At 45.4% G+C, this 25377-nt stretch overlaps 1 protein-coding gene across 6 annotated transcripts in view; it reads right to left on the reverse strand.

Annotated features, from left to right (window-relative positions):
- The window catches only part of LOC124018723 (ADP-ribosylation factor-like protein 13B), a 43737-nt gene that overhangs the window by 9535 nt on the left and 8825 nt on the right, over positions 1-25377 (reverse strand). For 4 of the 6 annotated variants that reach the window (XR_006835661.1, XM_046334079.1, XM_046334081.1 and 1 more), the window contains exons 2-8: positions 21797-21867; positions 21574-21679; positions 20793-20936; positions 18790-18895; positions 14598-14800; positions 6079-6196; positions 4757-5024 (exon numbers count right to left, since the gene is read on the reverse strand). Coding sequence is in view for 4 of the 6 variants with exons in the window: in XM_046334079.1 (XP_046190035.1) it covers positions 4757-5024; positions 6079-6196; positions 14598-14800; positions 18790-18895; positions 20793-20936; positions 21574-21679; positions 21797-21867 (1016 nt within the window). In the remaining 2 variants the exon portion in view is untranslated. Of the gene's footprint in view, positions 1-4728; positions 5025-6078; positions 6197-14597; positions 14801-18789; positions 18896-20792; positions 20937-21573; positions 21680-21796; positions 21868-25377 lie in introns of all 6 variants that reach the window. The other 2 variants (XR_006835662.1, XM_046334080.1) reach the window with 1 other exon arrangement.

Below are 25377 nucleotides of genomic sequence, written 5' to 3' on the forward strand. Positions count from 1 at the left end.
ACTAAATACATTATTAGTAGAAGCCCATCCCACTAAAACAACACCAACTAAATACATTATTAGTAGAAGCCCCTCCCACTAAAACAACTAAACATTATTAGTAGAAGCCCATCACACTAAAACAACTAAATACATAATTAGTAGAAGCCCCTCCCACTAAAACAACAACTAAATACATTATTAGTAGAAGCCCATCACACTAAAACAACTAAACACATTATTAGTAGAAGCCCATCCCACTACAACAACAACTAAATACATTATTAGTAGAAGCCCATCCCACTAAAACAACAACTAAACACATTATTAATAGAAGCCCATCCCACTAAAACAACAAAACACATTATTAGTAGAATTAAGCCCATCCCACTAAAACAACAAAATACATTATTAGTAGAAGCCCCTCCCACTAAAACAACAACTAAATACATTATTAGTAGAAGCCCCTCCCACTAAAACAACAACTAAATACATTATTAGTAGAAGCCCATCCCACTACAACAACAACAACTAAATACATTATTAGTAGAAGCCCATCCCACTAAAACAACACCAACTAAATACATTATTAGTAGAAGCCCATCCCACTAAAACAACAAAACACATTATTAATAGAAGCCCCTCCCACTAAAACAACAAAACACATTATTAATAGAAGCCCATCACACTAAAACAACAAAACACATTATTAGTAGAAGCCCCTCCCACTAAAACAACAACAACTAAACACATTATTAATAGAAGCCCATCCCACTAAAACAACAAAACACATTATTAGTAGAAGCCCATCCCACTAAAACAACAAAATACATTATTAGTAGAAGCCCCTCCCACTAAAACAACAACTAAATACATTATTAGTAGAAGCCCATCCCACTACAACAACAACAACTAAATACATTATTAGTAGAAGCCCATCCCACTAAAACAACACCAACTAAATACATTATTAGTAGAAGCCCCTCCCACTAAAACAACTAAATACATTATTAGTAGAAGCCCCTCCCACTAAAACAACTAAATACATTATTAGTAGAAGCCCCTCCCACTAAAACAACTAAATACATTATTAGTAGAAGCCCATCCCACTAAAACAACACCAACTAAATACATGATTAGTAGAAGCCCATCACACTAAAACAACTAAATACATTATTAGTAGAAGCCCATCCCACTAAAACAACTAAATACATTATTAGTAGAAGCCCATCCCACTAAAACAACTAAACACATTATTAGTAGAAGCCCATCCCACTAAAACAACACCAACTAAATACATTATTAGTAGAAGCCCATCCCACTAAAACAACTAAATACATTATTAGTAGAAGCCCATCCCACTAAAAACAACACCAACTAAATACATTATTAGTAGAAGCCCCTCCCACTAAAACAATTAAACATTATTAGTAGAAGCCCATCACACTAAAACAACTAAATACATAATTAGTAGAAGCCCCTCCCACTAAAACAACAACTAAATACATTATTAGTAGAAGCCCATCACACTAAAACAACTAAACACATTATTAGTAGAAGCCCATCCCACTACAACAACAACTAAATACATTATTAGTAGAAGCCCATCCCACTAAAACAACAACTAAACACATTATTAATAGAAGCCCATCCCACTAAAACAACAAAACACATTATTAGTAGAAGCCCATCCCACTAAAACAACAAAATACATTATTAGTAGAAGCCCCTCCCACTAAAACAACAACTAAATACATTATTAGTAGAAGCCCCTCCCACTAAAACAACAACTAAATACATTATTAGTAGAAGCCCATCCCACTACAACAACAACAACTAAATACATTATTAGTAGAAGCCCATCCCACTAAAACAACACCAACTAAATACATTATTAGTAGAAGCCGATCCCACTAAAACAACAAAACACATTATTAATAGAAGCCCCTCCCACTAAAACAACAAAACACATTATTAATAGAAGCCCATCCCACTAAAACAACAAAACACATTATTAGTAGAAGCCCATCCCACTAAAACAACAACAACTAAACACATTATTAATAGAAGCCCATCCCACTAAAACAACAAAACACATTATTAGTAGAAGCCCATCCCACTAAAACAACAAAATACATTATTAGTAGAAGCCCCTCCCACTAAAACAACAACTAAATACATTATTAGTAGAAGCCCATCCCACTACAACAACAACAACTAAATACATTATTAGTAGAAGCCCATCCCACTAAAACAACACCAACTAAATACATTATTAGTAGAAGCCCCTCCCACTAAAACAACTAAATACATTATTAGTAGAAGCCCATCCCACTAAAACAACACCAACTAAATACATTATTAGTAGAAGCCCCTCCCACTAAAACAACTAAACACATTATTAGTAGAAGCCCATCACACTAAAACAACTAAATACATTATTAGTAGAAGCCCCTCCCACTAAAACAACAACAACTAAATACATTATTAGTAGAAGCCCCTCCCACTAAAACAACACCAACTAAATACATTATTAGTAGAAGCCCCTCCCACTAAAACAACTAAACACATTATTAGTAGAAGCCCATCACACTAAAACAACTAAATACATTATTAGTAGAAGCCCCTCCCACTAAAACAACACCAACTAAATACATTATTAGTAGAAGCCCATCCCACTAAAACAACAACTAAATACATTATTAGTAGAAGCCCATCCCACTAAAACAACTAAATACATTATTAGTAGAAGCCCATCCCACTAAAACAACTAAATACATTATTAGTAGAAGCCCATCCCACTAAAACAACTAAACACATTATTAGTAGAAGCCCATCCCACTAAAACAACACCAACTAAATACATTATTAGTAGAAGCCCATCCCACTAAAACAACTAAATACATTATTAGTAGAAGCCCATCCCACTAAAACAACACCAACTAAATACATTATTAGTAGAAGCCCCTCCCACTAAAACAACTAAACACATTATTAGTAGAAGCCCATCCCACTAAAACAACACCAACTAAATACATTATTAGTAGAAGCCCATCCCACTAAAACAACTAAATACATTATTAGTAGAAGCCCATCCCACTAAAACAACACCAACTAAATACATTATTAGTAGAAGCCCCTCCCACTAAAACAACTAAACACATTATTAGTAGAAGCCCATCACACTAAAACAACAACTAAATACATTATTAGTAGAAGCCCATCCCACTAAAACAACACCAACTAAATACATTATTAGTAGAAGCCCATCCCACTAAAACAACAACTAAACACATTATTAGTAGAAGCCCCTCCCACTAAAACAACAACAACTAAATACATTATTAGTAGAAGCCCATCCCACTAAAACAACAGCAACTAAACACATTATTAGTAGAAGCCCATCCCACTAAAACAACACCAACTAAATACATTATTAGTAGAAGCCCATCCCACTAAAACAACACCAACTAAATACATTATTAATAGAAGCCCATCCCACTAAAACAACTAAATACATTATTAGTAGAAGCCCATCACACTAAAACAACACCAACTAAATACATTATTAATAGAAGCCCATCCCACTAAAACAACTAAATACATTATTAGTAGAAGCCCATCCCACTAAAACAACACCAACTAAATACATTATTAATAGAAGCCCATCCCACTAAAACAACTAAATACATTATTAGTAGAAGCCCCTCCCACTAAAACAACTAAACACATTATTAGTAGAAGCCCATCCCGCTACAACAACAACTAAACACATTATTAGTAGAAGCCCCTCCCACTAAAACAACAACTAAATACATTATTAGTAGAAGCCCATCCCGCTACAACAACAACTAAATACATTATTAGTAGAAGCCCATCCCGCTACAACAACAACAACTAAATACATTATTAGTAGAAGCCCCTCCCACTACAACAACAACTAAATTATTAGTAGAAGCCCATCCCACTAAAACAACAACTAAATACATTATTAGTAGAAGCCCATCCTACTACAACAACTAAATACATTATTAGTAGAAGCCCATCCTACTACAACAACTAAATACATTATTAGTAGAAGCCCATCCCACTAAAACAACAACTAAATACATTATTAGTAGAAGCCCATCCCACTACAACAACTAAACACATTATTAGTAGAAGCCCATCCCACTACAACAACAACTAAATACATTATTAGTAGAAGCCCATCCCACTAAAACAACAACTAAATACATTATTAGTAGAAGCCCATCCCACTACAACAACTAAATACATTATTAGTAGAAGCCCATCCCACTACAACAACAACAAAATACATTATTAGTAGAAGCCCCTCCCACTAAAACAACAACTAAACACATTATTAGTAGAAGCCCATCCTACTACAACAACAACAACTAAATACATTATTAGTAGAAGCCCATCCTACTAAAACAAAGAAATCAACATGTTGATACTGATTAAACTGTTCCAGCCCAGTCATTGGTCTGCCACACCTGTGGTGGAGGTGTCTCTCTCACCAGGTAGTGGTGGAGGTGTGTCTCTCACCAGGTAGTGGTGGAGGTATGTCTCTCACCAGGTAGTGGTGGAGGTGTGTCTCTCACCAGGTAGTGGTGGAGGTGTGTCTCTCACCAGGTAGTGGTGGAGGTGTGTCTCTCACCAGGTAGTGGTGGAGGTGTGTCTCTCACCAGGTAGTGGTGAAGGTGTGGGGATCTCACCAGGTAGTGGTGGAGGTGTGTCTCTCACCAGGTAGTGGTGGAGGTGTGTCTCTCACCAGGTAGTGGTGGAGGTGTGGGGCTCTCGGGGGCTGCTGTCTCCTCCGTCCTCAGAGGGTCCACTCTGTGTTTCCTCTTCAGTCTCAGTTTACTCGTCTTCTTCTTCGTCCTCTCCACTGAGGCTGCACCGCTTTCTGGAGTCTGTCTCTCGCTGTCCTCTTCCTCCTCCTCCTCCTCCTCCTCTTCCTCTTCCTGCCCTCCTTCTCCAGCATCGTTGGCACCACCCACCTGACCTCCTGTCGGTCTCTTCTTCAGCTTGTCTTCATTCTGCATGGATGGAACCCAAGATGGCATTAATACAGCTGGACCCCCCCCATGACATTAACACAGCTGGAACCCCCCATGGCATTAATACAGATGGAACCACCCATGGCATTAATACAGCTGGCATTAATACAGATGGATTCTCCCCATGGCATTAATACAGCTGGAACCCCCCTGGCATTAATACAGCTGGAACCCCCCCATGGCATTAATACAGCTGGACCCCCCATGGCATTAATACAGATGGATCCCCCATGGCATTAATACAGCTGGACCCCCCATGGCATTAATACAGATGGAACCCCCATGGCATTAATACAGATGGATCCCCCATGGCATTAATACAGCTGGACCCCCCATGGCATTAATACAGATGGAACCCCCATGGCATTAATACAGATGGAACCACCCATGGCATTAATACAGCTGGAACCACCCATGGCATTAATACAGATGGAACCCCCCATGGCATTAATGCAGATGGAACCCCCCATGGCATTAATACCGATGGAACCCCCCATGGCATTAATACAGATGGAACCCCCCATGGCATTAATACAGATGGAACCACCCCATGGCATTAATACAGATGGAACCACCCCATGGCGTTAATACAGATGGAACCACTCATGGCATTAATACAGATGGAACCCCCCATGGCATTAATACAGATGGAACCACCCATGGCGTTAATACAGATGGAACCACCCATGGCATTAATACAGATGGAACCACCCCATGGCGTTAATACAGATGGAACCACTCATGGCATTAATACAGATGGAACCACCCATGGCATTAATACAGATGGAACCACCCATGGCATTAATACAGATGGAAACCACCCATGGCATTAATACAGATGGAACCACCCATGGCATTAATACAGATGAAACCACCCAATCCATTGACCCTGCGGCTCAAATGGCACCCTAGTCCCTAAAGGGGACACTACAACGAACACATAGGGCTCTGGTCAAAACCAGTGCACTACATAGGGAATAGAGTGCCATTTCAAACAAATCCACAAAGGTGATAGGCCCAGTGTATTCCACACCTCATTGATGACGTTGCCGATTGGCTGGAAGGGGCTGTGTACGGTGGCGTCGTCGGTCTCCTCCTCCTCATGCAGTGTCCGACCCTCCCTCTCCGCCTCCTCTTTCTCCTGACGGTCTCTGGGATCAGGGGAACAAAAGGACTTTTATTTACCTAAAATGTTAACTAGGCAAGTCAGTTAATAACTCATTCTTATTTACAATGACGGCCTAAACTTCAGCTGATTAATGTTCCCTTCACTAAGGTGTGATATCTCTCCTATTGTCTCCTGTATTGTCCCTGTCACTAAGGTGTGATATCTCTCCTATTGTCTACTGTATTGTCACTAAGGTGTGATATCTCTCCTATTGTCTACTGTATTGTCACTAAGGTGTGATATCTCTCCTATTGTCTCCTGTATTGTCCCTGTCACTAAGGTGTGATATCTCTCCTATTGTCTACTGTATTGTCACTGTCACTAAGGTGTGATATCTCTCCTATTGTCTACTGTATTGTCACTAAGGTGTGATATCTCTCCTATTGTCTACTGTATTGTCACTAAGGTGTGATATCTCTCCTATTGTCTACTGTATTGTCCCTGTCACTAAGGTGTGATATATCTCCTATTGTCTACTGTATTGTCACTAAGGTGTGATATCTATCCTATTGTCTACTGTATTGTCACTAAGGTGTGATATCTCTCCTATTGTCTACTGTATTGTCACTAAGGTGTGATATCTCTCCTATTGTCTACTGTATTGTCCCTGTCACTAAGGTGTGATATCTCTCCTATTGTCTACTGTATTGTCCCTGTCACTAAGGTGTGATATCTCTCCTATTGTCTACTGTATTGTCCCTGTCACTAAGGTGTGATATCTCTCCTATTGTCTACTGTATTGTCCCTGTCACTAAGGTGTGATATCTCTCCTATTGTCTACTGTATTGTCCCTGTCACTAAGGTGTGATATCTCTCCTATTGTCTACTGTATTGTCCCTGTCACTAAGGTGTGATATCTCTCCTATTGTCTACTGTATTGTCACTAAGGTGTGATATCTCTCCTATTGTCTACTGTATTGTCACTAAGGTGTGATATCTCTCCTATTGTCTACTGTATTGTCACTAAGGTTGTCTACTGTATTGTCACTAAGGTGTGATATCTCTCCTATTGTCTACTGTATTGTCACTAAGGTGTGATATCTCTCCTATTGTCTACTGTATTGTCCCTGTCACTAAGGTGTGATATATCTCCTATTGTCTACTGTATTGTCCCTGTCACTAAGGTGTGATATCTCTCCTATTGTCTACTGTATTGTCCCTGTCACTCCTATTGTCTACTGGGTGTGATATCTCTCCTGTATTGTTGATATATCTCCTATTGTCTCTGTATTGTAAGGTGTGATATCTCTCCTATTGTCTACTGTATTGTCACTAAGGTGTGATATATCTCCTATTGTCTACTGTATTGTCACTAAGGTGTGATATCTCTCCTATTGTCTACTGTATTGTCATGTATTGTCACTAAGGTGTGATATATCTCCTATTGTCTACTGTATTGTCCCTGTCACTAAGGTGTGATATCTCTCCTATTGTCTACTGTATTGTCACTAAGGTGTGATATCTCTCCTATTGTCTACTGTATTGTCACTAAGGTGTGATATCTCTCCTATTGTCTACTGTATTGTCCCTGTCACTAAGGTGTGATATCTCTCCTATTGTCTACTGTATTGTCACTAAGGTGTGATATCTCTCCTATTGTCTACTGTATTGTCCCTGTCACTAAGGTGTGATATCTCTCCTATTGTCTACTGTATTGTCACTAAGGTGTGATATCTCTCCTATTGTCTACTGTATTGTCACTAAGGTGTGATATCTCTCCTATTGTCTACTGTATTGTCCCTGTCACTAAGGTGTGATATCTCTCCTATTGTCTACTGTATTGTCACTAAGGTGTGATATCTCTCCTATTGTCTACTGTATTGTCCCTGTCACTAAGGTGTGATATCTCTCCTATTGTCTACTGTATTGTCCCTGTCACTAAGGTGTGATATATCTCCTATTGTCTACTGTATTGTCACTAAGGTGTGATATCTCTCCTATTGTCTACTGTATTGTCCCTGTCACTAAGGTGTGATATCTCTCCTATTGTCTACTGTATTGTCACTAAGGTGTGATATCTCTCCTATTGTCTACTGTATTGTCACTAAGGTGTGATATCTCTCCTATTGTCTACTGTATTGTCACTAAGGTGTGATATCTCTCCTATTGTCTACTGTATTGTCACTAAGGTGTTATATCTCTCCTATTGTCTACTGTATTGTCACTAAGGTGTGATATCTCTCCTATTGTCTACTGTATTGTCACTAAGGTGTGATATCTCTCCTATTGTCTACTGTATTGTCCCTGTCACTAAGGTGTGATATCTCTCCTATTGTCTACTGTATTGTCACTAAGGTGTGATATCTCTCCTATTGTCTACTGTATTGTCACTAAGGTGTGATATCTCTCCTATTGTCTACTGTATTGTCACTAAGGTGTGATATCTCTCCTATTGTCTACTGTATTGTCCCTGTCACTAAGGTGTGATATATCTCCTATTGTCTACTGTATTGTCCCTGTCACTAAGGTGTGATATCTCTCCTATTGTCTACTGTATTGTCACTAAGGTGTGATATCTCTCCTATTGTCTACTGTATTGTCACTAAGGTGTGATATCTCTCCTATTGTCTACTGTATTGTCACTAAGGTGTGATATATCTCCTATTGTCTACTGTATTGTCACTAAGGTGTGATATCTCTCCTATTGTCTACTGTATTGTCACTAAGGTGTGATATCTCTCCTATTGTCTACTGTATTGTCACTAAGGTGTGATATCTCTCCTATTGTCTACTGTATTGTCCCTGTCACTAAGGTGTGATATCTCTCCTATTGTCTACTGTATTGTCACTAAGGTGTGATATCTCTCCTATTGTCTACTGTATTGTCACTAAGGTGTGATATCTCTCCTATTGTCTACTGTATTGTCCCTGTCACTAAGGTGTGATATCTCTCCTATTGTCTACTGTATTGTCCCTGTCACTAAGGTGTGATATCTCTCCTATTGTCTACTGTATTGTCCCTGTCACTAAGGTGTGATATCTCTCCTATTGTCTACTGTATTGTCACTAAGGTGTGATATCTCTCCTATTGTCTACTGTATTGTCACTAAGGTGTGATATATCTCCTATTGTCTACTGTATTGTCACTAAGGTGTGATATCTCTCCTATTGTCTACTGTATTGTCACTAAGGTGTGATATCTCTCCTATTGTCTACTGTATTGTCACTCAAGGTGTGATATCTCTCCTATTGTCTACTGTATTGTCCCTGTCACTAAGGTGTGATATCTCTCCTATTGTCTACTGTATTGTCACTAAGGTGTGATATCTCTCCTATTGTCTACTGTATTGTCACTAAGGTGTGATATCTCTCCTATTGTCTACTGTATTGTCACTAAGGTGTGATATCTCTCCTATTGTCTACTGTATTGTCCCTGTCACTAAGGTGTGATATCTCTCCTATTGTCTACTGTATTGTCCCTGTCACTAAGGTGTGATATCTCTCCTATTGTCTACTGTATTGTCACTAAGGTGTGATATATCTCCTATTGTCTACTGTATTGTCATGTATTGTCACTAAGGTGTGATATATCTCCTATTGTCTACTGTATTGTCCCTGTCACTAAGGTGTGATATCTCTCCTATTGTCTACTGTATTGTCCCTGTCACTAAGGTGTGATATCTCTCCTATTGTCTACTGTATTGTCCCTGTCACTAAGGTGTGATATCTCTCCTATTGTCTACTGTATTGTCACTAAGGTGTGATATCTCTCCTATTGTCTACTGTATTGTCACTAAGGTGTGATATCTCTCCTATTGTCTACTGTATTGTCCCTGTCACTAAGGTGTGATATCTCTCCTATTGTCTACTGTATTGTCACTAAGGTGTGATATCTCTCCTATTGTCTACTGTATCCTATTGTCTGTCACTAAGGTGTGATATCTCTCCTATTGTCTACTGTATTGTCACTAAGGTGTGATATCTCTCCTATTGTCTACTGTATTGTCACTAAGGTGTGATATCTCTCCTATTGTCTACTGTATTGTCACTAAGGTGTGATATCTCTCCTATTGTCTACTGTATTGTCCCTGTCACTAAGGTGTGATATCTCTCCTATTGTCTACTGTATTGTCACTAAGGTGTGATATCTCTCCTATTGTCTACTGTATTGTCCCTGTCACTAAGGTGTGATATCTCTCCTATTGTCTACTGTATTGTCCCTGTCACTAAGGTGTGATATCTCTCCTATTGTCTACTGTATTGTCACTAAGGTGTGATATCTCTCCTATTGTCTACTGTATTGTCCCTGTCACTAAGGTGTGATATCTCTCCTATTGTCTACTGTATTGTCCCTGTCACTAAGGTGTGATATCTCTCCTATTGTCTACTGTATTGTCCCTGTCACTAAGGTGTGATATCTCTCCTATTGTCTACTGTATTGTCCCTGTCACTAAGGTGTGATATCTCTCCTATTGTCTACTGTATTGTCACTAAGGTGTGATATCTCTCCTATTGTCTACTGTATTGTCACTAAGGTGTGATATTTCTCCTATTGTCTACTGTATTGTCACTAAGGTGTGATATCTCTCCTATTGTCTACTGTATTGTCCCTGTCACTAAGGTGTGATATCTCTCCTATTGTCTACTGTATTGTCCCTGTCACTAAGGTGTGATATCTCTCCTATTGTCTACTGTATTGTCACTAAGGTGTGATATCTCTCCTATTGTCTACTGTATTGTCACTAAGGTGTGATATCTCTCCTATTGTCTACTGTATTGTCCCTGTCACTAAGGTGTGATATCTCTCCTATTGTCTACTGTATTGTCCCTGTCACTAAGGTGTGATATCTCTCCTATTGTCTACTGTATTGTCACTAAGGTGTGATATCTCTCCTATTGTCTACTGTATTGTCACTAAGGTGTGATATCTCTCCTATTGTCTACTGTATTGTCACTAAGGTGTGATATCTCTCCTATTGTCTACTGTATTGTCACTAAGGTGTGATATCTCTCCTATTGTCTACTGTATTGTCACTAAGGTGTGATATCTCTCCTATTGTCTACTGTATTGTCACTAAGGTGTGATATCTCTCCTATTGTCTACTGTATTGTCACTAAGGTGTGATATCTCTCCTATTGTCTACTGTATTGTCCCTGTCACTAACCTGTCGCTCTGTTTCTTAACCGCCATTTTAAACATGTACATGATACTGCAACACAGTGTCCCCACGGGCACAGTAAAGTTCCTCTCCTCCTCCCCTCTCTCCTCCTCCCCCCTCCTCTCCTCTCTCCTCCTCCTCCCATCTCCTCCTCTCCTGTCTCCTCCTCCTCCTCCTCCTCACCTCTCCTCCTTCTCTCTCCTCCTCTCCTCACCTCTCCTCTTCCTCTCCCTCCTCTCTCTTCCTCCTCCTCTCCTCCTCCTCTCCCCCCTCTCTTCCTCCTCTCCCCTCTCTCCCTCATTCTCCTCTCCTCTCCCCTCCTCCTCCTCCTCTCCTCTCTCTCCTCCTGCCTCACTCCTCCTCCTCTCCTACTCCTCTTCCTCCTCTCTCTCTCCTTCTCCTCCCTCGCTCCTCCTCCTCCTCGCTCCTCCTCCTCCTCCCTCCTCGCTCCTCCTCCCTCCTCCTCCTCCTCACCTCTCCTCCCGTATCCTTCGTACTCTCTCCTCCTCCTCTCCTCACCTCTCCTCCTCACCTCTCCTCACCTCTCCTCTTCCTCTCCCTCCTCTCTCTTCCTCCTCCTCTCCCCCCCTCTACTCCTCCTCTCCCCTCTCTCCCTCATTCTCCTCTCTCTCTCTCTCTCTCTCCCCTCTCTCCTCCTCCCCCTCCTCTCCGCTCTCCTCCTCCTCCCATCTCCTCCTCTCCCCCCTCCTCCTCCTCCTCCTCACCTCTCCTCCTTCTCTCTCCTCCTCTCCTCACCTCTCCTCTCTCTTCCTCCTCCTCTCCTCCTCCTCTCCCCCTCTCCTCCTCCTCTCCCCTCTCTCCCTCATTCTCCTCTCCTCTCCCCTCCTCCTCCTCCTCCTCCTCTCTCTCTCCTCCTCCTGCCTCACTCCTCCTCTCCTACTCCTCTTCCTCCTCTCTCTCTCCTTCTCCTCCCTCGCTCCTCCTCCTCCTCCTCGCTCCTCCTCCCTCCTCGCTCCTCCCTCCTCACTCCTCCTCCTCCTCACCTCTCCTCCCGTATCCTCCGTACTCTCTCCTGTCTCTCTCTCTTCTCCTGTTCCTGAGCCCTCTGTTCGGCCGTGTCCTTCGTTCTCTCTCCTCCCCTCCTCCTCCTCCTCACCTCTCCTCCCGTATCCTTCGTACTCTCTCCTCCTCCTCTCCTCACCCTCCTCCTCCTCCTCTCTCCTCCTCCTCACCTCTCCTCCTCCTCCTCCTCACCCTCCTCCTCCTCCTCCTCACCCTCCTCCTCCTCCTCCTCACCCTCCTCCTCCTCCTCACCTCTCCTCCTCCTCACCTCTCCTCCCGTATCCTTCGTACTCTCTCCTCCTCCTCTCCTCACCTCTCCTCCTCCCTCCCCTCTCCTCCTCCTCCTCCTCACCTCTCCTCCTCCTCCCTCCTCCTCCTCACCTCTCCTCCTCCTCCTCACCTCCTCCTCCTCCTCCTCACCCCCTCCTCCTCCTCCTCCTCACCTCTCCTCCCGTATCCTTCGTACTCTCTCCTCCTCCCTCCTCTCCCTCTCTCCTCCTCCCCTCTCTCCTCCTCCCCTCCTCTCCTCTCTCCTCCTCCTCCCATCTCCTCCTCCTCACCTCTCCTCCTCTCTCCTCCTCTCTCCTCACCTCTCCTCTCTCTTCCTCCTCCTCTCCTCCTCCTCTCCCCCTCTCCTCCTCCTCCTCTCCCCCCTCTCCTCCTCCTCTCCCCTCTCTCCCTCATTCTCCCTCTCCTCTCCCCCTCCTCCTCCTCCTCCTCTCCTCTCTCTCCTCCTGCCTCACTCCTCTCTCCTACTCCTCCTCTTCCTCCTCTCTCTCTCCTCTCCTCCCTCCTCCTCCTCCTCCTCCCTCCTCGCTCCTCCCTCCTCACTCCTCCTCCTCCTCACCTCTCCTCCCGTATCCTCCGTACTCTCTCCTGTCTCTCTCTCTTCTCCTGTTCCTGAGCCCTCTGTTCGGCCGTGTCCTTCGTACTCTCTCCTCCCCTCCTCCTCCTCCTCACCTCTCCTCCCGTATCCTTCGTACTCTCTCCTCCTCCTCTCCTCACCTCTCCTCCTCCTCCTCACCTCTCCTCCTCCTCACCTCTCCTCCTCCTCCTCCTCACCTCTCCTCCTCCTCCTCCTCACCTCTCCTCCTCCTCACCTCTCCTCCTCCTTCTCCTCACCTCTCCTCCCGTATCCTTCGTACTCTCTCCTCCTCCTCCTCTCCTCACCTCTCCTCCTCCTCCCCTCTCCTCCTCCTCCTCCTCACCTCTCCTCCTCACCTCTCTCCTCCTCACCTCTCCTCCTCCTCCTCACCTCTCCTCCTCCTCCTCCTCACCCTCCTCCTCCTCCTCCTCACCTCTCCTCCCGTATCCTCCGTACTCTCTCCTCCTCCTCCTCCTCCTCACCTCTCCTCCTCCTCCTCCTCACCTCTCCTCCTCCTCCTCCTCACCTCCCCTCCCGTATCCTTCGTACTCTCTCCTCCTCCTCTCCTCACCTCTCCTCCTCCTCTCATCACCTCTCCTCCTCACCTCTCCTCACCTCTCCTCCTCACCTCTCCTCACCTCTCCTCCCGTTTCCTCCGTACTCTCTCCTGTCTCTCTCTCTTCTCCTGTTCCCCCTGAGCCCTCTGTTCGGCCGTGTCCTTCGTACTCTCTCCTCCCCTCCTCCTCACCTCTCCTCCTCCTCCTCACCTCTCCTCCTCCTCCTCACCTCTCCTCCTCCTCCTCACCCTCCTCCTCCTCACCTCTCCTCCCGTATCCTTCTACTCTCTCCTCCTCCCTCCTCCTCCTCCTCCTCACCTCTCCTCCTCCTCCTCCTCACCCCTCCTCCTCCTCCTCCTCACCTCTCCTCCTCCTCCTCCTCACCTCTCCTCCTCCTCTCCTCTCTCCTCCTCACCTCTCCTCCTCCTCCTCACCTCTCCTCCTCCTCCTCCTCACCTCTCCTCCCGTATCCTCCGTACTCTCTCCTGTCTCTCTCTCTTCTCCTGTTCCTCCTGAGCCCTCTGTTCGGCCGTGTCCTTCGTACTCTCTCCTCCCCTCCTCCTCCTCTCCTCCTCCTCACCTCTCCTCCCGTATCCTTCGTACTCTCTCCTCCCCTCCTCACCTCTCCTCCTCCTCACCTCTCCTCCCGTATCCTTCGTACTCTCTCCTCCCCTCCTCACCTCTCCTCCTCCTCCTCCTCCTCACCTCTCCTCCCGTATCCTCCGTACTCTCTCCTGTCTCTCTCTCTTCTCCTGTTCCTCCTGAGCCCTCTGTTCGGCCGTGTCCTTCGTACTCTCTCCTCCCCTCCCCCTCATCACCTCTCCTCCTCCTCCTCCTCACCTCTCCTCCCGTATCCTCCGTACTCTCTCCTGTCTCTCTCTCTTCTCCTGTTCCTCCTGAGCCCTCTGTTCGGCCGTGTCCTTCCGCACGCGTTCAGAGATGGCTTCGTAGTCTTTGGCGATGATGTTCAGCAGCCAGTTGAGTCCGTTCCTGATGGACTTGTCCCCCTTCTTACCGTAGCCCAGAACAGCAGAACACGGCTCCTGACAACACACAGGAAGTCAGACGGGTAGAGAGACAGAGAGGAGGTCACAGGTCACACAACATTTGATTTCGTAACTTGTGTATTTTTATAGACAGCTGTTCTCCCAAGAGAGAGAACAATAAGGGGGGGTCATTGTTGAAACCAGGAGGATCTCTTTGCTAATAGAATGTATGAAGAACACACAATCCTGACCAGCTGCAATAATGTACAGCCTCAGAGCCACAGTACTGCAGTATAACAAGGTACAGCCTCAGAGCCACAGTACTGCAGTATAACAAGGTACAGTCTCAGAGCCACAGTACTGCAGTATAACAAGGTACAGTCTCATAGCCACAGTACTGCAGTATAACAAGGTACAGCCTCATAGCCACAGTACTGCAGTATAACAAGGTACAGCCTCATAGCCACAGTACTGCAGTATAACAAGGTACAGCCTCAGAGCCACAGTACTGCAGTATAACAAGGTACAGTCTCATAGCCACAGTACTGCAGTATAACAAGGTACAGTCTCATAGCCACAGTACTGCAGTATAACAAGGTACAGTCTCATAGCCACAGTACTGCAGGTGTAGTATAACAAGGTACAGTCTCATAGCCACAGTACTGCAGTATAACAAGGTACAGTCTCATAGCCACAGTACTGCAGTATAACAAGGTACAGCCTCAGAGCCACAGTACTGCAGTATAACAAGGTACAGCCTCATAGCCACAGTACTGCAGTATAACAAGGTACAGTCTCATAGCCACAGTACTGCAGTATAACAAGGTACAGTCTCATAGCCACAGTACTGCAGTATAACAAGGTACAGCCTCATAGCCACAGTACTGCAGTATAACAAGGTACAGTCTCATAGCCACAGTACTGCAGTATAACAAGGTACAGTAGCCAGTACTGCTCAGGTACAGCTCATAGCCACAGTACTGCAGTATAACAAGGTACAGCCTCAGAGCCACAGTACTGTATAACAAGGTACAGCCTCATAGCCACACACAAGGTACTCAGAGCCACAGTACTGCAGTATAACAAGGTACAGTCTAGCCACAGTACTGCAGTATAACAAGGTACAGTCTCATAGCCACAGTACTGCAGTATAACAAGGTACAGTCTCAGAGCCACAGTACTGCAGTATAACAAGGTACAGCCTCATAGCCACAGTACTGCAGTATAACAAGGTACAGTCTCAGAGCCACAGTACTGCAGTATAACAGTACTGCAGTATAACAAGTACAGTCTCATAGCCACAGTACTGCAGTATAACAAGGTACAGCCTCAGAGCCACAGTACTGCAGTATAACAAGGTACAGCCTCATAGCCACAGTACTGCAGTATAACAAGGTACAGTCTCATAGCCACAGTACTGCAGTATAACAAGGTACAGTCTCATAGCCACAGTACTGCAGGTACAGTACTGCAGTATAACAAGGTACAGTCTCATAGCCACAGTACTGCAGTATAACAAGGTACAGTCTCATAGCCACAGTACTGCAGTATAACAAGGTACAGCCTCATAGCCACAGTACTGCAGTATAACAAGGTACAGCCTCAGAGCCACAGTACTGCAGTATAACAAGGTATAGCCTCAGAGCCACAGTACTGCAGTATAACAAGGTACAGCCTCAGAGCCACAGTACTGCAGTATAACAAGGTATAGCCTCAGAGCCACAGTACTGCAGTATAACAAGGTACAGCCTCAGAGCCACAGTACTGCAGTATAACAAGGTACAGCCTCATAGCCACAGTACTGCAGTATAACAAGGTACAGTCTCAGAGCCACAGTACTGCAGTATAACAAGGTACAGTCTCATAGCCACAGTACTGCAGTATAACAAGGTACAGTCTCATAGCCACAGTACTGCAGTATAACAAGGTACAGTCTCATAGCCACAGTACTGCAGTATAACAAGGTACAGCCTCAGAGCCACAGTACTGCAGTATAACAAGGTACAGCCTCATAGCCACAGTACTGCAGTATAACAAGGTACAGCCTCATAGCCACAGTACTGCAGTATAACAAGGTACAGCCTCAGAGCCACAGTACTGCAGTATAACAAGGTACAGTCTCATAGCCACAGTACTGCAGTATAACAAGGTACAGCCTCAAGCCACAGTACTGCAGTATAACAAGGTACAGCCTCATAGCCACAGTACATACTGCAGTATAACAAGGTACAGCCTCATAGCCACAGTACTGCAGTATAACAAGGTATAGCCTCAGAGCCACAGTACTGCAGTATAACAAGGTACAGCCTCATAGCCACAGTACTGCAGTATAACAAGGTACAGCCTCAGAGCCACAGTACTGCAGTATAACAAGGTACAGTCTCAGAGCCACAGTACTGCAGTATAACAAGGTACAGTCTCATAGCCACAGTACTGCAGTATAACAAGGTACAGTCTCAGAGCCACAGTACTGCAGTATAACAAGGTACAGCCTCATAGCCACAGTACTGCAGTATAACAAGGTACAGCCTCAGAGCCACAGTACTGCAGTATAACAAGGTACAGTCTCAGAGCCACAGTACTGCAGTATAACAAGGTACAGCCTCAGAGCCACAGTACTGCAGTATAACAAGGTACAGTCTCATAGCCACAGTACTGCAGTATAACAAGGTACAGTCTCATAGCCACAGTACTGCAGTATAACAAGGTACAGTCTCATAGCCACAGTACTGCAGTATAACAAGGTACAGTCTCATAGCCACAGTACTGCAGTATAACAAGGTACAGTCTCATAGCCACAGTACTGCAGGTGTAGTATAACAAGGTACAGTCTCATAGCCACAGTACTGCAGTATAACAAGGTACAGCCTCAGAGCCACAGTACTGCAGTATAACAAGGTATAGCCTCAGAGCCACAGTACTGCAGTATAACAAGGTACAGCCTCAGAGCCACAGTACTGCAGTATAACAAGGTACAGCCTCAGAGCCACAGTACTGCAGTATAACAAGGTACAGCCTCAGAGCCACAGTACTGCAGTATAACAAGGTACAGCCTCAGAGCCACAGTACTGCAGTATAACAAGGTACAGCCTCATATAGCCACAGTACTGCAGTATAACAAGGTACAGCCTCATAGCCACAGTACTGCAGTATAACAAGGTACAGTCTCATAGCCACAGTACTGCAGTATAACAAGGTACAGCCTCAGAGCCACAGTACTGCAGTATAACAAGGTACAGTCTCAGAGCCACAGTACTGCAGTATAACAAGGTACAGCCTCATAGCCACAGTACTGCAGTATAACAAGGTACAGTCTCATAGCCACAGTACTGCAGTATAACAAGGTACAGTCTCAGAGCCACAGTACTGCAGTATAACAAGGTACAGCCTCAGAGCCACAGTACTGCAGTATAACAAGGTACAGCCTCATAGCCACAGTACTGCAGTATAACAAGGTACAGCCTCAGAGCCACAGTACTGCAGTATAACAAGGTACAGTCTCATAGCCACAGTACTGCAGTATAACAAGGTACAGCCTCAGAGCCACAGTACTGCAGTATAACAAGGTACAGTCTCAGAGCCACAGTACTGCAGTATAACAAGGTACAGTCTCAGAGCCACAGTACTGCAGTATAACAAGGTACAGTCTCAGAGCCACAGTACTGCAGTATAACAAGGTACAGTCTCAGAGCCACAGTACTGCAGTATAACAAGGTACAGCCTCATCGCCACAGTACTGCAGTATAACAAGGTACAGTCTCATAGCCACAGTACTGCAGTATAACAAGGTACAGTCTCAGAGCCACAGTACTGCAGTATAACAAGGTACAGCCTCATCGCCACAGTACTGCAGTATAACAAGGTACAGTCTCATAGCCACAGTACTGCAGTATAACAAGGTACAGTCTCATAGCCACAGTACTGCAGTATAACAAGGTACAGCCTCATCGCCACAGTACTGTAGTATAACAAGGTACAGCCTCATCGCCACAGTACTGCAGTCACTGCAGGTGAAGTATTGAAAGATAAACCACAGCATCACTCACGATCTGACAGAGACACTTGTTCTCGTTCACTAGCTTCTCCAATGACAGGTTCTCAATGATGTCTGCCTCAGCCAATGCCCCGTCCCGATCCTGCTTGTTAGCCAATCTGTGGAGCCGACAGGGATATGTCAGAAACAGGTGTCCGACAGCAAGTGGTGTGTGTGTGTGTGTGTGTGTGTGTGTGTGTGTGTGTGTGTGTGTGTGTGTGTGTGTGTGTGTGTGTGTGTGTGTGTGTGTGTGTGTGTGTGTGTGTGTGTGTGTGTGTGTGTGTGTGTGTGTGTGTGTGTGTGTGTGTGTGTGTGTGTGTGTGTGATCTACAATCTCAGAAAGCCCACTACAAGGATAGTAGAACAAGGAAAATTCTCCCTCGTCCCAGTGAGGACAGAGGCTATTTTAAGCTTAGAGATTCAGGGTTACAATTAGGCTTAGAATTAGGGTACGAGGTTAGTGGTTCCGGTAATGGGAAATAGATATATTTTTTAAATAGAAATGAAGTTGAGTTCTCCAGGAGGATGAGGATGTGTGTGTGCGTGTGTGTGTGTGTGACAGAAACATATGGTGTGGGAGGAGGACACTTCATGTTCTAATGCAGCCAGTCAGGGAACTGGAAATATAGTTGGATTCCTGCTAACATGGATTCCCTTTTCTCAATATGTTGGGCAGAATATAATACGCAACTTAAAGACAGACAGACAGACAGACAGACAGACAGACAGACAGACAGACAGACAGACAGACAGACAGACAGACAGACAGACAGACAGACAGACAGACAGACAGACAGACAGACAGACAGACAGACAGACAGACAGACAGACAGACAGACAGACAGACAGACAGACAGACAGACAGACAGACAGACAGACAGACAGACAGACAGACAGACAGACAGACAGACAGACAGACAGACAGACAGACAGACAGACAGACAGACAGACAGACAGACAGACAGACAGACAGACAGACAGACAGACAGACAGACAGACAGACAGACAGACAGACAGACAGACAGACAGACAGACAGACAGACAGACAGACAGACAGACAGACAGACAGACAGACAGACAGACAGACAGACAGACAGACAGACAGACAGACAGACAGACAGACAGACAGACAGACAGACAGACAGACAGACAGACAGACAGACAGACAGACAGACAGACAGGTTAGGACCTCAGACAGTAACTCACACTAGGCCAGGTTTAGAGCTCAGACGGACAGTAACTCACACTAGGCCAGGTTTAGAGCTCAGACAGACAGTGACTCACACTAGGCCAGGTTTAGAGCTCAGACAGTGACTCACACTAGGCCAGGTTTAGAGCTCAGACAGACAGTAACTCACACTAGGCCAGGTTTAGAGCTCAGACAGAGTGACTCACACTAGGCCAGGTTTAGAGCTCAGACAGAGTGACTCACACTAGGCCAGGTTTAGAGCTCAGACAGTGACTCACACTAGGCCAGGTTTAGAGCTCAGACAGACAGTGACTCACACTAGGCCAGGTTTAGAGCTCAGACAGTGACTCACACTAGGCCAGGTTTAGAGCTCAGACAGACAGTGACTCACACTAGGCCAGGTTTAGAGCTCAGACAGTGACTCACACTAGGCCAGGTTTAGAGCTCAGACAGACAGTGACTCACACTAGGCCAGGTTTAGAGCTCAGACAGACAGTGACTCACACTAGGCCAGGTTTAGAGATCAGACAGACAGTGACTCACACTAGGCCAGGTTTAGAGCTCAGACAGAGTAACTCACACTAGGCCAGGTTTAGAGCTCAGACAGTGACTCACACTAGTCCAGGTTTAGAGCTCAGACGGAGTGACTCACACTAGGACAGGTTAGGGGCTCAGACAGTGACTCACACTGGGCCAGGTTTGGAGCTCAGACAGTAACTCACACTAGGACAGGTTTGGAGCTCAGACAGTAACTCACACTAGGACAGGTTAGGGGCTCAGACAGTGACTCACACTGGGCCAGGTTTGGAGCTCAGACAGTAACTCACACTAGGACAGGTTTCCCAGAGATGCGAGGGTGTCGGAGGACCTCAGCCATAGTGTCCCTGGTCTCCTGGATCCTCTGAACATCACTGGAGTCCACCACGAACACCACCCCGTACGACTCGCTGTAGTAGTTCTTCCAGATGCCCCTGATCACATTGGAGTCATTTAGCAGACTCTTATCCAGAGCCACTGACAGGAAGTACATTCAACTATACATTTAGTAGGGGGGGACGACTACATATCACAGCCACCACAGGAAGTACATTCAACTATACGTTTAGTGGGGGGGGGGGGGGAACTACAGGAAGTACATTCAACTATACGTTTAGTAGGGGGGGGGGACCACATATCACAGCCACCACAGGAAGTACATTCAACTATACATTTAGTGGGGGGGGGGGACCACATATCACAGCCACCACAGGAAGTACATTCAACTATACATTTAGTAGGGGGGACGACTACATATCACAGCCACCACAGGAAGTACATTCAACTATACATTTAGTAGGGGGGGGACCACATATCACAGCCACCACAGGAAGTACATTCAACTATACATTTAGTAGGGGGGGACTACATATCACAGCCACCACAGGAAGTACATTCAACTATACATTTTATTTAGGGGGGGACACATATCACAGCCACCACAGGAAGTACATTCAACTATACATTTAGTAGGGGGGGGGGGGGGACACATATCACAGCCACCTGCAGGAAGACATTCATTTAAAATTCCTATCAGCAGAATCAGGACAGAAAGACAAGGACTGTACAGACCTGATCCTCTTCCCTCCGCCCAGGTCAAAGATGGTGACCTCAAACTTCCCCTGCTTCAGATCCACCTTGGAGAACCCTACCGTAGGGGCCACGTCCTCTGGGCTCTCTGTGATGGAAACAACACACACACACACACTCAGCGACGAAGACAACGAGCCCCCCCCAAAAAAATATCTTACATTTATAATCGAGTGAGTGATTCAAGTCAAGACGACCCACTCACCTCCCTGGATCCCGCGTACTGTAGCAGTCTTCCCAGCGTTGTCAAGTCCAACCATCACCAGTGTTATTTTTCTAAAAACACCACAGAGAAGCTGGATTACTAGAGAGATGACACAGAGACTCAAATGAAGGTGTGGTAGGAGAAGGACATGCAGGAAAAATGATAGGGCAATATTCACATGGGGGGGGTGGGTAGTCTACAACATGTCATGTGTCCCTTCTTCTTGTGTCTAGTGGTTAGAGTGTAGGGTGGCAGGTAGCCTAGTGGTTAGAGTGTAGAGGTGGCAGGTAGCCTAGTGGTTAGAGTGTAGAGGAGGTAGGTAGCCTAGTGGTTAGAGTGTAGAGGAGGCAGGTAGCCTAGTGGTTAGAGTGTAGAGGAGGCAGGTAGCCTAGTGGTTAGAGTGGAGAGGTTGCAGGTAGCCTAGTGGTTAGAGCATTGGGCCAGGTAGTCTAGTGGTTAGAGATCAAAGGAGCTGACAGGTAAAATTCTGTGGTTACCCCTGAACAAGGCAGTTAGCCCAGTGGTTAGAGTGTAGGGAAAATAATAATTTGTTCTTAACTGACTTGCCTGGTTAAATAAAGGTTAAATAAATAAATAAATGATTTTATAGATTGAGCCACTTCCAAAGTGGTTGAACATTCAGGGGCGGCAGTCTCCACACAGTGGTTAGATGAATAATCTGGCATTAGCCTAGTGGTTAGATCAGGGGTGACAGGTGAGCACTAGTGGTTAGGTTTAGGGGTGGCAGGTAGCCTAGGACAGGTTTAGAGCTAGGGACAGCAGGTAGCCTAGTGGTTAGAATTAGAGCGACAGGTAGCCTAGTGGTTAGAGCATTAGGCCAGGTTTAAGCTCAGAAGGTTGCAAGATCAAATCCCCCAAGCTGACAAGGTGAAAATTCTAGGACAGGTTTACCCCTGAACAAGCAGTTAACCCACACTAGGACAGGTTTGAAAATAATAATTTGTTCTTAACTGACTTGCCTGGTTTAAATAAAGGTTAAATAAATAAATAAATGATTTTATAGATTGAGTGACTCACAAAGAAAGCATTAGCATTCAACGCCAGTCTCACACAGAAGGTTTGAATAATCTGATATTACACTAGGACAGGTTCAGAGCTCAGACAGAGTGACTCACACTAGGACAGGTTTAGAGCTCAGACAGAGTGACTCACACTAGGACAGGTTTAGAGCTCAGACAGAGTGACTCACACTAGGACAGGTTTAGAGCTCAGACAGAGTGACTCACACTAGGACAGGCTTAGAGCTCAGACAGTGACTCACACTAGGACAGGTTTAGAGCTCAGACAGAGTGACTCACACTAGGACAGGTTTAGAGCTCAGACAGAGTGACTCACACTAGGACAGGTTTAGAGCTCAGACAGAGTGACTCACACTAGGACAGGTTTAGAGCTCAGACAGAGTGACTCACACTAGGACAGGTTTAGAGCTCAGACAGAGTGACTCACACTAGGACAGGTTTAGAGCTCAGACAGAGTGACTCACACTAGGACAGGCTTAGAGCTCAGACAGAGTGACTCACACTAGGACAGGTTTAGAGCTCAGACAGAGTGACTCACACTAGGACAGGTTTAGAGCTCAGACAGAGTGACTCCCACCCTGTCCTTCAGATGTTACTGGTTAAGGTGGCAACTGTAAGAGGGGTTTAGCCAGCAGCCCAGGTCACTAATACCCCCCCACCTTAGGGCTGCCCAGGGCTAACACCACAGGGACATGACCACAGATTGGGTGAGTCAGCACTCTGTCCATAATCACGGTGAACAGCTCGGTACATCTATGGATGTACACAGACAGCGATGCAGAGTCAACAGACTCATCGAACACCTCGAGACATTCCTTTAAAAGGGAGATGGATATTAGAACTATTGTCCATCATTCATTCACCTTCCAATGAATCGGCCCAGATCCTAAATCCACCCTTTATACTCAGGAAAAAGCCCAGATCCTAAATCCACCCTTTATACTCAGGAAAAAGCCCAGATCCTACATCCACCCTTTATACTCAGGAAAAAGCCCAGATCCTAAATCCACCCTTTATACTCAGGAAAAAGCCCAGATCCTACATCCACCCTTTATACTCAGGAAAAAGCCCAGATCCTACATCCACCCTTTATACTCAGGAAAAGCCCAGATCCTACATCCACCCTTTATACTCAGGAAAAGCCCAGACCTACATCCACCCTTTATACACAGGAAAAGACACACATTCTGACAACACACACACACAAAGACACACATTCTGACAACACACACACACAAAGACACACATTCTGACAACACACACACACAAAGACACACACCAGCCGACCAAATAAACATACGTCTACCTTTCCACATGGAAACGACCAATAACAACAAGCTAACAGAACCAAAACACACTCACATTCTGACAACACACACACACACATTCTGACAACACACACACACACACACACACACATTCTGACAACACACACACACACACATTCTGACAACACACACACACACATTCTGACAACACACACATTCTGACAACACACACACACATTCTGACAACACACACACACACATTCTGACAACACACACACACACATTCTGACAACACACACACACACACACACACACACACACACACACACACACACATACACACACACACACACACACACATTCTGACAACACACAGACACACACACACATTCTGACAACACACACACACACAAACACACACATTCTGACAACACACACACACACATTCTGACAACACACACACATTCTGACAACACACACACACATTCTGACAACACACACACACACAAACACACACATTCTGACAACACACACACACATTCTGACAACACACACACACATTCTGACAACACACACACACACACACACACATTCTGACAACACACACACACACACACACTCACATTCTGACAACACACACACCAACGTTTAGAAATACTTGCCTGTGGCTCTTGACATGGACTTCCAGCACACTATCCAGTGGACAGTCCTCTGGAGCCAGGAAGACTTCATCTGGGAGCTTCAACCAGTCCAGACCCAGAGAGCACTGACCACAACACCCCCCACTCTACAGACCCAGAGAGCACTGCACCACAACACCCCCCAATCTACAGACCCAGAGAGCTCTGACCACAACACCCCCACTCTACAGACCCAGAGAGCACTGCACCACAACACCCCCAATCTACAGACCCAGAGAGCTCTGACCACAACACCCCCACTCTACAGACCCAGAGAGCACTACACCACAACACCCCCACTCTACAGACCCAGAGAGCACTGACCAGAACACCCCCACTCTACAGACCCAGAGAGCACTGACCAGAACACCCCCACTCTACAGACCCAGAGAGCACTGACCAGAACACCCCCACTCTCAGACAGACCCAGAGAGCACTACATACGCCTCTGACGGAAAACACCACCATAACCACTCTACAGACCCAGAGGATTCTAGGGACTTAAATCACACTACAGTGGGACCCCACTCTACTGAGCCAGAGAGCTCCCCAACTGTTGAGGCCCCAGGTCGGCCCCTCCCCCAACTGTTCAG

The sequence above is a fragment of the Oncorhynchus gorbuscha genome, unplaced genomic scaffold (genome assembly GCF_021184085.1).
Source record: "Oncorhynchus gorbuscha isolate QuinsamMale2020 ecotype Even-year unplaced genomic scaffold, OgorEven_v1.0 Un_scaffold_572, whole genome shotgun sequence".
NCBI classification, from domain to species: Eukaryota; Metazoa; Chordata; class Actinopteri; order Salmoniformes; family Salmonidae; genus Oncorhynchus; species Oncorhynchus gorbuscha.